The sequence below is a fragment of the Aulonocara sp. 'chitande type north' Nkhata Bay genome, linkage group LG14, assembly GCF_057382095.1.
Source record: "Aulonocara sp. 'chitande type north' Nkhata Bay isolate Kocher_YH1m ecotype deep benthic linkage group LG14, A_spYH_male_GT1.1, whole genome shotgun sequence".
NCBI classification, from domain to species: Eukaryota; Metazoa; Chordata; class Actinopteri; order Cichliformes; family Cichlidae; genus Aulonocara; species Aulonocara sp. 'chitande type north' Nkhata Bay.
The window spans coordinates 6,894,811-6,910,000 of record NC_141357.1 but is presented as its reverse complement, the minus strand read 5'-3'; the positions used below and the strand labels follow the sequence as shown (position 1 = coordinate 6,910,000).

At 41.9% G+C, this 15,190-nt stretch overlaps 1 protein-coding gene across 1 annotated transcript in view; it reads left to right on the top strand.

Moving 5' to 3' along the window:
- The window catches only part of LOC147313987 (solute carrier family 12 member 9), an 85,508-nt gene extending 70,922 nt beyond the window's left edge, over nt 1-14,586 (top strand). The window contains exons 11-13 of the mRNA XM_086260735.1: nt 8,426-8,600; nt 9,917-10,063; nt 10,866-14,586. Coding sequence (XP_086116861.1) covers nt 8,426-8,600; nt 9,917-10,063; nt 10,866-11,821 — 1,278 coding nt within the window. The 3' untranslated portion in view covers nt 11,822-14,586. The remainder of the gene's footprint in view (nt 1-8,425; nt 8,601-9,916; nt 10,064-10,865) is intronic.
- Nucleotides 14,587-15,190: the final 604 nt, after the last annotated feature.

The following is a 15,190-nucleotide window of genomic DNA, read 5'->3' as shown; positions in this document are numbered from 1 at the left end:
TCAAGTTTTGATTGATAGTCATGTACACACAAACATAAACTCAGCAGCTTGAGCTGAACTTGGATTGTTAAGACAGTCGTTATTGTCAGAGGCTTTTTCGAGGCCTTTTCAGGCTAAACTCCAGCTGCAGCACAAGAGTGATTATAGTCCATAAAATGAAGCACACCCTGAAAGTACTTTTAAGTGGAAGCCATTTTAACTATTTTAGGATATTCTCAAGTGAAGTTTTCCATTTGTCTGTTTTATAGTCACCCTGCAAGTGTCTGAATGTATTTAAAGGTTTTCAAACTATTTTTTTCCTCCCCAACTTTCCTTTTATACCAGGAACACCAATTTTAACCATAGACTGCAAATAAAAGCTACTGTTATGCCATCGATTGGCATTTTGAAACTTCTACAATAGCAGCAGTCGCTGTTGCCATGTCCGTTTTTTGGAGCCAGAGTATTTGGACCAGAGGGTGGTGTGCTAAATAGAGATGTTCCTGGCAGCTGACTAAACGGGGAAAAAAATTACTAACCGACTAGTCTAAAACTAAATAACACTCAGATATGGGCGACCGTGGGTCAGGGGGTTGGGAAGCGCCTCTGTAACCGGAAGGTCGTCGGTTCGATCCCCGGGCTCTCAGAGGGGCTGCAATATGGCAGCCTCGCTTCTGTCCGTCTGCCCCAGGGCAGCTGTGGCTACAACTGTAGCTTGCTTCCGCCAGTGTATGAATGTGAGAGTGAATGAATAGTGGAATTGTAAAGCACTTTGGGTGCCTTGCAAAGCGCTATATAAATGCAATCCATTATTATTATATCAAGCTGAATTTGTGAATCGATTAATGGAAAATGTCAAAATCAATCTAAACAAAGGCATTTGAAGCCATTAATCACATTCTTCAGTAATGAATCATACTGCTTAACTGAGTGGCACCTCGCGTCACACATTATCAACATTGCACGTCGTATTTCAAACAAACAGTCTCTTTGTGAAATATGATATTAAATTGATTTCTTTTTTTTTGTGATCAACATTTTATTGATTTACAACAGGGTTGGGGGTGTACAGACATATACAGCACGACTGTAAACTGCAGTAGCAAAGCAAACATTGGTCACAAGGCATGGGGACAGGAAAGAAAAAACACAAAAACACACAGTTACAACCAGTTCTTGCCTCTTCCAGGAGATAACTTTGGATGAGAAGATTTTCCAAGCTTCGACAGTCGTGGGTCGAGCTTTATTTAATTTTGCTGTGGTATGTTCAAGATTAATGATACGGATAAGACATCGTATCCAGAATGATTCCATACAAATGTCAGGACTGAACTATTGCTTTGTAATTTTCTTCTTTGCGGATGTGAATCCGGCGAACAACATTTTGCATTGTATTTGTTTTAAGGAGATTTCAGAGGTATCATTGAGGAGACAAAGACCAGGATTGGGGATATAAAAAAACTTCCAGCACCTCAGATAACACAGAGTTCACAAAGACCCAAAAATTGGATATAACTGGACAGTCTCATAACATGTGTAAGAACGTGCCTGGTGACGAATCATTGCATATGTGACAGTGATATGTATCCTGTAGTTTCATCTGGAATCTCTTATAGGGTGTAATGTATGTTCTGTGTATGGTTTTGAAATGAATTAGTTGATGTGCCTGGTTCCTAAATCGATTTCTTTACTATAAAAAAAGTCCATGTATTTTAAAAATATCCGAAAAACTGATAAACTGCGGCTGAAAAGTGTGGTGCATTATGAACGCTGTTCAAAGATTCATGACAACTACTGTCTAAAACAACAAAATGATAAATCATCCACCTGTTTTCTTCACCCATCTGGAGTTGGGTAACAGGGGCAGCAGCCTAAGCAGAGAAGCCGAAACCTCACTCTTGTCAGTCCCCTACTCCAGCTTATCTGGAGGAACATCGAGGCATTCCCAGACCAGATGTAATAATAGATGTAATCTCTCCAGCTCATCCTCGGCTAGCCCCTGGCCTCTTCCCAGTAGGCCAACCCTGGCTAAAACATCTTAACCTTATGCCTCAGCTGTCTCCTTTCAATGTGGAGGAGCAGCAACTCTGCTCTGAACTTCTCTCGAATTATTGAATTCCTCTTTCGAGAGCCCCTCCACCCTTTGGAAATCGCTCATTTCCCTGCAATCTCATTTCTCAGTGATGCTCCATCTGGTGGCACATCGCTGCATAACATTTAGAACACAACAATTTAAAGTATTTCAGCATCAATTAAAATGATAGCAATCGGATTAAATGCCAATACGTCTGGTACTGACTAGTGACAATAGCGTGGTCAACTGGTCGCACACGTCCCTAGTTTTAAGTTATCCACTAATGTTGGCAAGATTGGTTTATTAGGTGCATCCATAACCTTGACAGGTTCAAAATACATAGATGTGTATGTGCTAATTAGTGTTAAGTAACAGATAATAAAATACTATAACTTCACTCACCAGAACTGAAGCACAAACATTTTTCATTTGTTGTACCGCATACCAGTCCATAATATTTGTCAGATAATTAGAGTACACCAGTCCTTCCTTCAGGCTTTGTTGGTGTCCAAATACATAGAAAGAAAATTCACCCACCTTATACTTTTTGAAGGTGATGATATCTGTACAGACCCAAATATTTCTTCCTTTCTTTCTTTTTTTTAATCAGAGTGTAATCATTTCTATTTAATGCTGTGAAGTTGGGCAGTGACTGGAATGTCTTTGCTTTTTCAGCCAGCCCCAATTGGTCAGTAGAGGAACAGCAGTCTTGTCACATTTTCCTTTTCAGCCCTGAAATTGCTCCTTGGTTTTAACACTCAAAACTCCAAAAAGTCTGAAGAAAAGCATGGAATTGTCCATTACCATTTTCTATCATTGTCACGGTCTCGCTGGCAGACCGTGGGGATGTGGGGAAAGGAGGACCCAAAATGCAGGACTCTACAGTGCAACAGTGTTTATTTACAGTGGTGACAATCCGAACAACAATAAATCCCCCCGTGCGATCCCAACTCCCGTTCCGTGTCTTCTCCTTTATCCCGTGCTCCGTGCTCTGTCTCCGTTCCCTGTGTACTCTCCGTGTGCTGCCTCCTGGTCGCCACAATTCCTCCTGAGGAAACACGCATACCAAAGGCAGCCGTGAGTACAAAACCTAACAGTAGACTTGCACTAACCTTGCACAATATACTTAAGACTGACGGGAAGTCACTCAACGATCCAGCGTCGAGGAGCTCTCAGCCACACTGTTTTGAAGCTCCTCTGACGAGGCTTGATCGGCGCCAGGTGTGTGTGGATTCCTGGGTGGGACCGGTCAGCTGGCAGGGCCACACCCACCAGGCCTAAAAGTGCCTGCCACGACCGCACCCTCACATACACAAGCACACACCCCTAAACACCTGACAGTACACCAACACGGAAAAACAGGACAGCAGACACAACCATAATAACAACAACCACAATAATGATAATAATAATAATAATAATAATAACTACAATAGTAGTCCACACTGCTCACGGACCCCGAATCCCTGGAACTGGGTCCGTGACAATCATAGAGATAAATTGGGCTGCGTAGGATGCAGCTTTAACATGTCATCAGAGTTAATGATCAATATGTAGTCAGCGTTAATCATTGCTGTTTAGTCCTAATGTTTGGTTCTACTCAGCTGCATTTCCTTAATGGTACCTTGAGCCAATTTTATCAACGTGAATCCTGATGATGGCTGCATGATTGCTTGCATTGTAAAATATAATAATATATATAATATATATAATTCTAATACACTCTGGCATTTAAGTGTACATTCATAAGCAGCAGCACATGGGCACATTTTTCACAGTAACAGTCTGAATGACACACATCTATACTAGAGATGGCACGATACCACTTTTTTATGTCCGATACCGATACCGATATCATAAATTTGGATATCTGCCGATACCGATATGAATCCGATATAGTGTTTTTTAATCAACAAAACTGTTTTTTTAAATATCTTGCTGCATTTTGTATAAGTTCATACTCAAGTTTAAAACAACAACTACACTAAAGCTATTCTGTTATACCTGTATGCAAAAAAAAATATTTCATAGTTCAGCAACACTGATCAATCTAATAAACTTAAACCTACACCATCCTCCCTATTTTTGGTATTTTAAAGAGTACTTAGCAGAAATATTAAGCAAAGAAAAGTATGTCTTTGTGCCCCTTTTCCCTGTTAATGCCCTATCGGCCCCCCTGGCTAAACTTTGCTAGATCCGCCCCTGCACAGTTACCAGCGTCAGCTACGTAGAAAAAGATCCTCGAGTAGAAAGTAATATTAAATAAATTCTAACAGCAGCTGATCAAGCTTAAACGTGCTGCTGTTGTTCAACCGCTGGTTTGCTCTTTCTGGTGCAAAGTGGGCCAAAAACAAACAAGAGACACGGACTCGCGACAGAAAAGCCGATCAGCTGATCATTAAGCAGTTTCATGATTGAAGTAGCAGCAAGAGGAGGAAGTCGCTCCATATATCGCTTGTTAAGCTTAACGCAGGAATGCTTTACAAACATTCAGAGATGGACTTACACACTTGCTTTACTTCTCTCGGGGATAACTTTGTCGGAGATGAAATGCCGGGTTGCTAGCGAAGCTCCAAATGCTATCCAGACCACCGACAGGTCCCGCATGCCACAGCCGCTCTATCACGTGATGCATACTGCTCCGACGTGCTAACGTTCTGAGGTGAGTTACGGCGTGTTGCAAGTTTTGTGAGGTGCTTTCGTGATATTTAATGGATCGGATTACATTTTTTATTTTTCTCCGATATCCGATCCAGTAATTTAGGTCAGTATCGGACCGATACCGATACGTAATATCGGATCGGTCCATCTCTAATCTATACATGCATATAAACATCTTAACATGTCTGACTATTCTATACTTGGGCGGCCGTGGCTCAGGGGGTTGGGAAGCGTATCTGTAACCAGAAGGTTGCCGGTTCGATCCCCGGACTCTCTGTCCTGGTCATTGTGTCCTTGGGCAAGACACTTTACCCTACCGCCTACTGGTGTTGGCCAGAGGGGCCGATGGCGCGATATGGCAGCCTCGCTTCTGTCAGTCTGCCCCAGGGCAGCTGTGGCTACAACCGTAGCTTGCCTCCACCAGTGTGTGAATGTGAGAGTGAATGAATAGTGGCATTGTAAAGCGCTTTGGGTGCCTTGAAAAGCGCTATATAAATCCAATCCATTATTATTATTATTATTATTATTCAATGAATGGATCTGGACTAGTGGTTATATAGCCTTTTTCTAGTTTTAGAGACCACTTCCACCATACATTTATAGAGTACTTTATTCTATACACTATAAATACTTTATCTACCTCTCATCCATGGCAACAAAACCATGGCAGTGTCTGGTACAGGGACATGTGTGGATCAGGCTTTAGTTGAACTGGGATCCCTGGTCCTGTGGGAACTTCATCACTGGTCACTGCTACAAGCTGTAGAACAGACCTTCCCAAAGTGTGGGGCCCCATTGCAGGGGGGGCGCAGCATGAAAAGGGGAAAAAAAAAACAACGCTTGGACACTGCTAGCACGGGGCTCCCACACAAACGCAAAGCAGGAGATGAAGCATCGCATCGCTGAATATGTTTCCAAACCAACTTCATTCTAAGCCAAAGACTAGAAAATCTGGTGAAGCATATCTTCCCTTTGGTTTCACCTGCACAGGCATTTTTTGAAAAATGTATTGATAGCAATGTTGAATATTAATACACAGGAAAAAAACAAGTACATGTAAAATAATTACACAGTGACGCCTCTGAATTCTAAATGGAGGGACAGTAACTGCATGTGTGTATGTAAGCGTATAAAACCTGAAGATAGAGACAAAATACTGTTAATCTGACTATCTGTCATTCTGCAATTCATCTCATGTAAACAATAACGTGGCGCACAGCGTGACGTGGAAAACGTTGCGTGACGAACTCCGTATTCCTCGTCCACATATAAACCCAAAAAAGGAGTTTTAAAAAATCTCAGTTTTTGGTGATTCCAAATGCTGTTTACATGTGGACGAAACAGCTGCGTTTTCAAAATCACGTGCAGACGCAGCGTAAAAGAGTTAGTAGTTTATTTTCTTACTACCTGCAGATTACTTGTATTTGCTTAATTGTTTACTAAATGTTTGAGGTGTGAAATAAACTGCAATGGGGCAAAATATGGGTGTGTGTGGTTGGAGGATGTGTTTGTGCGCGTGTGCGCGCGCAAGGGGGGGAGAATATTTTTCTTGTAAAACAAAGGGGGGCCCAGCAAAAAAAGTTTGGGAACCACTGCTTTAGAAGAAAGCCGGCTTCTGTTGTTGAAGAAGTTGCTAAAAAATCTTTCTAAAGATGACTGCCTGTACAGATGGTAGAGGAATGAAATTCATAGTTTCTGAAACCTTCCTTAATGTACCTCATGCTAAATCTCAGGACCAATAAAAGTCAATTTTCCTTGATGCCAAAAAAAACAGACACAGAAAAGTGAGCAAAACACATACAGTGGGGCAAAAAAGTATTTAGTCAGCCACCGATTGTGCAAGTTCCCCCACTTAAAATGATGACAGAGGTCAGTAATTTGCACCAGAGGTACACTTCAACTGTGAGAGACAGAATGTGAAAAAAAAATCCATGAATCCACATGGTAGGATTTGTAAAGAATTTATTCGTAAATCAGGGTGGAAAATAAGTATTTGGTCACCTCAAACAAGGAAAATCTCTGGCTCTCACAGACCTGTAACGTCTTCTGTAAGAAGCTTTTCTGTCCCCCACTCGTTACCTGTATGAATGGCACCTGTTTGAACTCATCATCTGTATAAAAGACACCTGCCCACAGCCTCAAACAGTCAGACTCCAAACTCCGCCATGGCCAAGACCAAAGAGCTTTCGAAGGACACCAGGAAAAGTATTGTAGACCTGCACCAGACTGGGAAGAGTGAATCTACAATAGGCAAGCAGCTTGGTGTGAAAAAATCAACTGTGGGAGCAATCATCAGAAAATGGAAGACATACAAGACCACTGATAATCTCCCTCGATCTGGGGCTCCACGCAAGATCTCATCCCGTGGGGTCAAAATGATCATGAGAACGGTGAGCAAAGATCCCAGAACCACACGGGGGGACCTGGTGAATGACCTGCAGAGAGCTGGGACCAAAGTAACAAAGGTCACCATCAGTAACACACTACAACGGCAGGGAATCAAATCCCGCAGTGCCAGACGTGTTCCGCTGCTGAAGCCAGTGCATGTCCAGGCCCGTCTGAAGTTTGCCAGAGAGCACATGGATGATACAGCAGAGGATTGGGAGAATGTCATGTGGTCAGATGAAACCAAAGTAGAACTTTTTGGTATAAACTCAACTCGTCGTGTTTGGAGGAAGAAGAATACTGAGTTGCATCCCAAGAACACCATACCTACTGTGAACCATGGGGGTGGAAACATCATGCTATGGGGCTGTTTTTCTGCCAAGGGGACAGGACGACTGATCCGTGTTAAGGACAGAATGAATGGGGCCATGTATCGTGAGATTTTGAGCCAAAACCTCCTTCCATCAGTGAGAACTTTGAAGATGAAACGAGGCTGGGTCTTCCAACATGACAATGATCCAAAACACACCGCCCGGGCAACAAAGGAGTGGCTCCGTAAGAAGCATTTGAAAGTCCTGGAGTGGCCTAGCCAGTCTCCAGACCTCAACCCCATAGAAAATCTGTGGCGGGAGTTGAAAGTCCGTGTTGCTCGGCGACAGCCCCAAAACATCACTGCTCTCGAGAAGATCTGCATGGAGGAATGGGCCAAAATACCAGCTACTGTGTGTGCAAACCTGGTAAAGACCTATAGTAAACGTTTGACCTCTGTTATTGCCAACAAAGGTTATGTTACAAAGTATTGAGTTGTATTTTTGTTATTGACCAAATACTTATTTTCCACCCTGATTTACCAATAAATTCTTTACAAATCCTACCATGTGAATTCATGGATTTTTTTTTTCACATTCTGTCTCTCACAGTTGAAGTGTACCTCTGGTGCAAATTACTGACCTCTGTCATCATTTTAAGTGGGGGAACTTGCACAATCGGTGGCTGACTAAATACTTTTTTGCCCCACTGTATATTGGCAATTTCAGCTTGAAGTGTTGTTTTTTTTCCCCTGCACAATATCAAATATTATGGAAATTAACATTAAGTGAAAAAACTAAAATTTAGGTCATTGCAAGTTCAGTCACATCTGGATATTTATTTTGGTGGGACTCAAATGGACTTGAGCATGAGACAGCTGCAGATACAACTCAGATTTAGTGAAAGTCAAACTAGAGGCTTCTGTGGAATGCAGGTTTAGTGAAGTAGGAGTTTATGGGGTTAAAAACGCACAGATTCTCCAACAGCTCTGCTTACATGTCTCTCTTCAACCTTTAGGTGCGTAAGTATTTGCTAATGCTGGACGTGAGGAAGGACCACGTCAAATTCTGGAGACCTCAGATCCTGCTCATGGTTTCCAACCCTCGCAGTAGCGTGGGCCTCATCACCTTCATCAACGACATCAAGAAGAGCGGCCTGTACGTGCTGGGACACGTCCAGCTCGGAGACCTTAGTAAGAACACCAAAGTTCGATTTAAACCTCGAGAAACTTTTTTCGTTTATTTAATCAGCTTCTTCTCCAGTGACTTTTGCATTAGGAGGATTCGAAGGCTTACTTCTGCACCATTTCTCATGTACACCCACTCAGTGTGAGAGAGAGACTATTAATTATGAGCAAAATAAATATGGGATGCTGAGAAGATATTGTTTTTGGAGGATTTTAACATGATTATGATATTTAAAAGCAGCAGAGGCAACAAAAAAATCTTCTTTCCCTGAGAACTTCAACTGTATTGCTATAAAATATATCAAATATACCACTATCACTAAAGTCCTTTCATTTTGGTTCAGTTTAAAATGGCCAAATATGGAAAGTATATGAGTGAGAAATGCACCTCTATGTTGGCAATGCAGTCCAAAGTTCCAGACTGAGCGGTTCATTGTTTAATGGACCTCTTCAGAATGCTAACCCGTTCTCTTTGACATCGCCTCATCTGCTGCTGTCGAGGGAAGTAATCGCACGCACAAAGCTCTGGAGGCACCTCCTTTCTACACACTTGCAGATTTTCAAGGGGCAAGGTCATTGATTGTCTTTTTCTTTGTCTTCCGTGGGGTGTAAAGGGGTGGGGGAGATGATGGCAGACCGGGACTGGCCATGAATGGAGTGCTCCCAGTCCAAATCCTTTGTGTTTCACAGTGGAAAAAAATGATATGTTCATTAGCCGCTGAAGGGCCCTTCTCTCACTTGACGAGCCACTTGGTCTTGAGAAATATGAGCGAGCTATTCATTCACATAATTACACTGAAGTGGAGTTTGTTGTTGAGGATTTGCACATTGCCCTGCTAATCTATTTTGAGTCTACCCATTTATGCTTACAATTGTGCAGCAGCTGTTTGCCTTAAAGCTGAATGGAATACATGGCAGCTTCTAGCACAGTTCAAACAACCACAGGACGCCTGTAGACGTGGCCTCTGGATGGCCCTCTACATACATGCTGATGCTTTTTTTTGGGATGACTGATCACCTGCTCGCCTGTTTGTGCTTCCCTGTATCTTTCATTCTTTATCCAAGTCTGTCTACACTGTCATTTGCGCTTGCATCTTTCTGTTTCTTCCCTCTCCTCCATATCTCAGCATGCTCTCTTGCATCTCACTCACGCTCTGCCTCTAATTCCAGCTCTGTCAACTCACTTCTCCACTCCCTCCTTTTACTTTTTGGCTTTCCTGCTTCTGGGTCCATTTCCTTCTCATTCTCTGAATCTTAGCACACTTCTGTTCAACTGTCAGATGTATTTCTAGTGCAATTCAACTTTATGTTTTTTTTTCCAGACACTTTGCCGTCTGACCCTCTGCAGGCCCAATATGAGTCCTGGTTGTCCCTGGTGGACCATCTAAATATCAAAGCCTTTGTCAACCTGACCTTAGCTGATTCTGTACGTCATGGTGTCCAACATCTCCTCTTCATTTCAGGACTTGGTCAGTACCCCTATTAATAACGCACATTGTCCTTATTTGTTATTAAATTCAAAGGCAAGTATCAATATACTAATATGATTTTTGTTCCTTCCACGTACTTACATTTTGATTAAAGCCAATGCCTAATGAATGTTTTTACATTTACATTATATTATATTATTATTTAGACTGTCAAAAAATAGTACCTGCTCTTCAACCAGTGGTTTGGTTACTATGTTTACTCAAAGTTTCAAGTATTGAACTAAACTGCCCAAACATCCAGAAGCAGACACGTTAACACTCTAAGATGATATGCTGTGTCGGTTATTGAGCTGCGATATCCAAACTGCTATTTGCACTTTTTATCTATGTGCCCAAAATGCACTTGATTTTAACTTCTTGTAGTTTCTATGTAAATGTGTTTATTTAACATGCCTGAAATGCACCATAACCCTAATCCCGCCCCAAGGGCAAGGACTGGCAGCATATCAAAAGAGTCACATTTGATCAAAAAGGTCTTTACAGAGCCACAAAACATACAGTACTGCGCAAAAGTCTTGAGTTACTCACTAGTTCTATATATTTTGCTTCCAAGGAGCCAGATTTTCTTGTTATTTTGTTCAAGTTGTCTTAAGTAATAGTTCTCCAGGCTTTCATAAGGTCTTTTAAAAATTTTCTTTAGCCATCGGTTGCTCTTTTGCTCACTTTCAGTCCAGGCCATGTAACGGACATATTGTGAATCATTCTAAGTCTTCCACTCTCAACATTATAGGAAATGAATGATGGTAATAAAAAAAAAAAATTTTGCCTTTCCTCTTCCCAGGTGGGATGCGTCCTAACACCCTTGTCCTGGGTTTCTATGATGACTGTCTTCCAAAAGACAAACTGATTGAACCATCAATGTCGAGCACTCAGTCCACAGATCCCTCAGGTCCTTCTCACGAGCCAGAGCAACCTCCTCTCTTCCACTTTGTATCCCTGCGGGGCTCTAGTAACAGACTGGACTATGGTGAATTTGGAGACGGAAAGGTTCTAGGGTCCCAGGAGTATGTAGCTATCATTGCTGATGCCATGAAGATGCTCAAGAACGTGGTACTAGCTCGATACTTCAACAACTTTGACAGAGCCCAGGTTCTCTCACCTCCCTCCTGCACTCCCGGGAAGAGAGCTGTGTATGTGGATGTCTGGCCAGTCAACCTCCTACGCCCAGACAGCTGTAGCTATGTGGATACCTGCTCTCTATTCCTGCTGCAGCTGGCATGTATCCTTAACATGGTGCGGGACTGGCGCAAAGCTACACTGCGTCTCTTCCTGTGTGTTGAGGAGGGCCGAAGTGTGAGGGGCCCGGAGGAGAAGCTCAGCCAGCTGCTTAAGGAGTTGAGAATTAAGGCTCAGATCCACCCCGTGCCTTGGGATCAGCAGGTGGCACTACACTGGCAGCGTCAAGGCAACTGGGGGAAGAAACAGCTGGATGCTACTACGGAAGAGAAGAAGCTGCAACCTGAGGAGGAGGAGGATGAGGAGAACGAAGAAGATTACGTCAACAGCTTCCCAAGCAACGCCACACGTGTGTCAGATGACTACCTTTCAGCTGTCAACAAGCTGATCCTGGATCAGTCCCGGCCCCAACCCGCTGTGCGTTTCTTGTACTTGCCACGCCCCCCAGCTGACACCCGCCGCTATACTGCTTACCTGCGCCAGCTGGAGCTGCTGACTCAGGACCTTGGCCCTACGCTGCTCATCCACGGCGTAACACCAGTCATCACCACCGACCTTTGAAACGGCACGCTCGATGAAGTGTGCTTCACACACAGAGTTTTCTTGAATTCACTGAAGGTGTGTGGACCTCGGAGCTGCCTTTGTCTGACCTGTCCACCCAACAGTAGTTCAACAAAACACCTCGTCACTCACAGAGACCGTCTGCACTCCCTTGCACATTTTACACTGACACAGAACAAAGTCGTCAGTTTCAACTTGACTGTCTACATATTTACCATTTCTTTATTTTATATGTGCACTCCAGTAAAAATTCTAGTATTCCAATCAAGCCCCTGAAGGCACCATCATATTCCATTTATGGACCTCATTTCAATATAAGATGAGTACAATCAGATGATGATTGGATTTACCAAAATAATGTTTTCAGGGGAAAAGCAGGAGGTGAATGTTGAAAAAGTAGAGCCAGTCAATCAAAAAACCACAGTCAAATGGCACAATTGTTCTCACTTTTCACCAGTGTTACATTAATGAGCTAAATCGCTCGCAGCAGGCTCAGCTAGTTTTAAATTTCCCCTCTCCTAGAGCTTCCTTCCCTGTTTTCTTACAATAATCATTCTATTTTAGTTTTTTACTTTTCCAGATCAAAAAGTGCCTTGCTAGTTAGGGAGCTGGAGTTGGACTGTTAGACCTTGACTCGTGAAATCTGCATTTTTTGCCTTTACAAATGAAACACCCGAACAATAACAATGGTGCTTGATGCCTTTAAGGTTTAATTCCAAACATCTTGCGTGTGGGATCTGAGAAACACACTCCACCTTTTATCCAAATACACTTTTGTCCCTCCACTGCCAAATAGCAGCCTTCCAACATTAATTTAACATGTTTACAATGCAAATCGTTACTGTGATTATCTATGTTTTATTGATATGTCATTTTTGGTACGGCGTTGTTGGCCAGGCTTAATTGAAGTAACTTCTTTGCCTTTTACCTAAACCATTTCTTTAGTGAGTCTATGTAGCTTTTGCTAAACTGTATGGACAAATTTATGGGATATTTGTAACTGCTAGATTACCAATATACATAGTGTGTCATCCCTGTGTGACCCAGGATTCTGTGGCAAATTGGATTTCCATTCTTTGGAAAATCCCTCTCTTTTCTGTAAAAATCTGAAGGCTAGGGGTCCATAAATATTTCATGTAAAATAAATTAATTCACTTCAACTTACACTTGAAACTCTTTTTCACCCTGACTCCAACATGCCTGTGTGGTACTTGAAGAGAGGTTGGTGCTTGGTTTTGGACATGGCTTGAAATGTTTGTTGGGGGTTTTTTTTGCAGTTTTTGGAATGACACATATTTTTATTTCTCGACCCACTGGGTCCACTCTGTTGCTACAGCTGGGTTCCCTTTTGGACACTACAGCCCCCAACAAGCAACTGATTATAGAGTTCTTCTTTGTCCTGCAAAAAAAATAAATCACATGCTTTATTGAAAGAATGAAATGTTTAGAGTTTGATATATACTTTTAAATTGAAATGGCAGATAAATAATAAAATGTTTGTATTATATGTCCTTTTTGTTTTGTTATACCTGCTCAGATTGTTTGCAAAAGCCAGATCAAACTTAACTACTTCTCCAAATGTCTGCACTTTGTTTCCTTCAGCCTTAGACCAGTTTATGCGTCTTTGAGAAGAGATCTGAGGGGTTTTTGTGAGCGCTTGTTTGTGTGAGGTAAACTTTGGAAATAGGGCTGAGATAGCTCAGCAGCTCAGACAGAGAGATTCTAGAGGGTGCCAGCCAGCCAAATTACTTTGTCCTGCAGTCACCCTCGCTGCCAACCAGGCAGAAATGGATTCCATCTCCGTTCTGAGGTGAACAACAGATTGGAGAAATAAGCCCAAATAACCAGCGATATCTGTTCAGGAGGAGGGAGGCTGACATTTATCACTGAGGGAAAGACGTGGGCTCTGAGAGGATTGGGTCTGCGTGTGTGCAGAGAAAAAAGGTTCGCAACTTAGTTTTCTGACGTGCTTGTTTATTGGTTGCACCATTAATGGCATGTAATTAGTCTTAAGAAAAATGCAATTTGTAAGTAGATCGAAACAAATCCCAATCAGTATGAATCAAACAAACTGATATATAATCCAACATGAATCAAAAATACAAAGGCGTATGCTCTTACAATTTACAGTTGACAAGCAGTTTGATTAGATTTTCCCTTTCTTTTTGTCGTAAATATACTATTAGTTTTACAATGAAATCATCCCATGTACAAATAATCCCTGAGAGCCAAAAGCTCAGACAGTTTCTGACTGTTGGTAAGAGAGGATATTCCTAATATGGTCATCTCAAGCACACTCCTCTAGCCTTAAGCACAGAAGCTCCGCCCAGCTGTACAAACCTGTTCATGAGAAAGACCCAGTTAGAAGAACGCTTGCTTGAATCAGACATCAGGACGATTTTTGGGGTGGCTGTAGGTCAAGAGGTTGAGCAGGTCATCTGCTAATCAGAAAGTTTGTGGTTTCCTTCCTGGCTGCTCCAATCTGCGTGCCAGCCAACATATTTGTGCAAGAAAAATGTGAACCTCAAGTCTGATGCATTCATCAGAGTGTGAATGTTAGATACAGAGCACTTGGGCTTAGAAAGTGCTTGTGTGAATAGGTGAATGAGGCATTTTGTATAAGTGCTCCGAGTGCTCAAATAGAGCAGAAAAGCACTGTATAAGAGCCAGTCTATTTGCTGTTTATCTCCTGTGTGATGCACTGTGTTTAACAAGCTACTGAATGCCTAAATTCTCTTTATAATTAATAAAGTATCTATCACTTGAATCTATCACTGCTTACTTTCATTCTCCATACACATGATTTAATGAAAGAAGAAAATATAGACTAGCAAGTCAGAAATTTTGCTCATTAAAAGAAAAACTGACAACTAACTATGTTTGGGAATGAGCTGCCTGAATGGATAGCATATGTTGTGTTTTAGACTCCAGAATTCGTCTCCTTTAAATTATTATTATCACATTAGGAAACAGGCAGCAAGAAAAGGATGGCCTGTACATGCACTGCATCTTGAAAACAAATGGTTAAAACATTTTCACAAATATGAACACATTTTTTGAATTTTGGCATGAAAAAAAATGTAAATGATGCCAAAAAAAAGCCAAAAGCAACCATCAGTGAGATACAGAAATGTGCTGCGAATGAAATATTACTGTATACACAATGAGTAGCAACCCACACAAAAACATGCAACCCAATGAGCCACTATTATAAACACTGGAAATGCAAATGTTATGAGTATGTATACATTTTTTTTTTATTATACACTTATTATTATAAATATTACTATGACAACCCTGCTCTGCCACGTGTGCAGCCCTGATCAGAGGAAACCTGTCACCTCTACAGTGTGTCAGAGCTCTAACCAC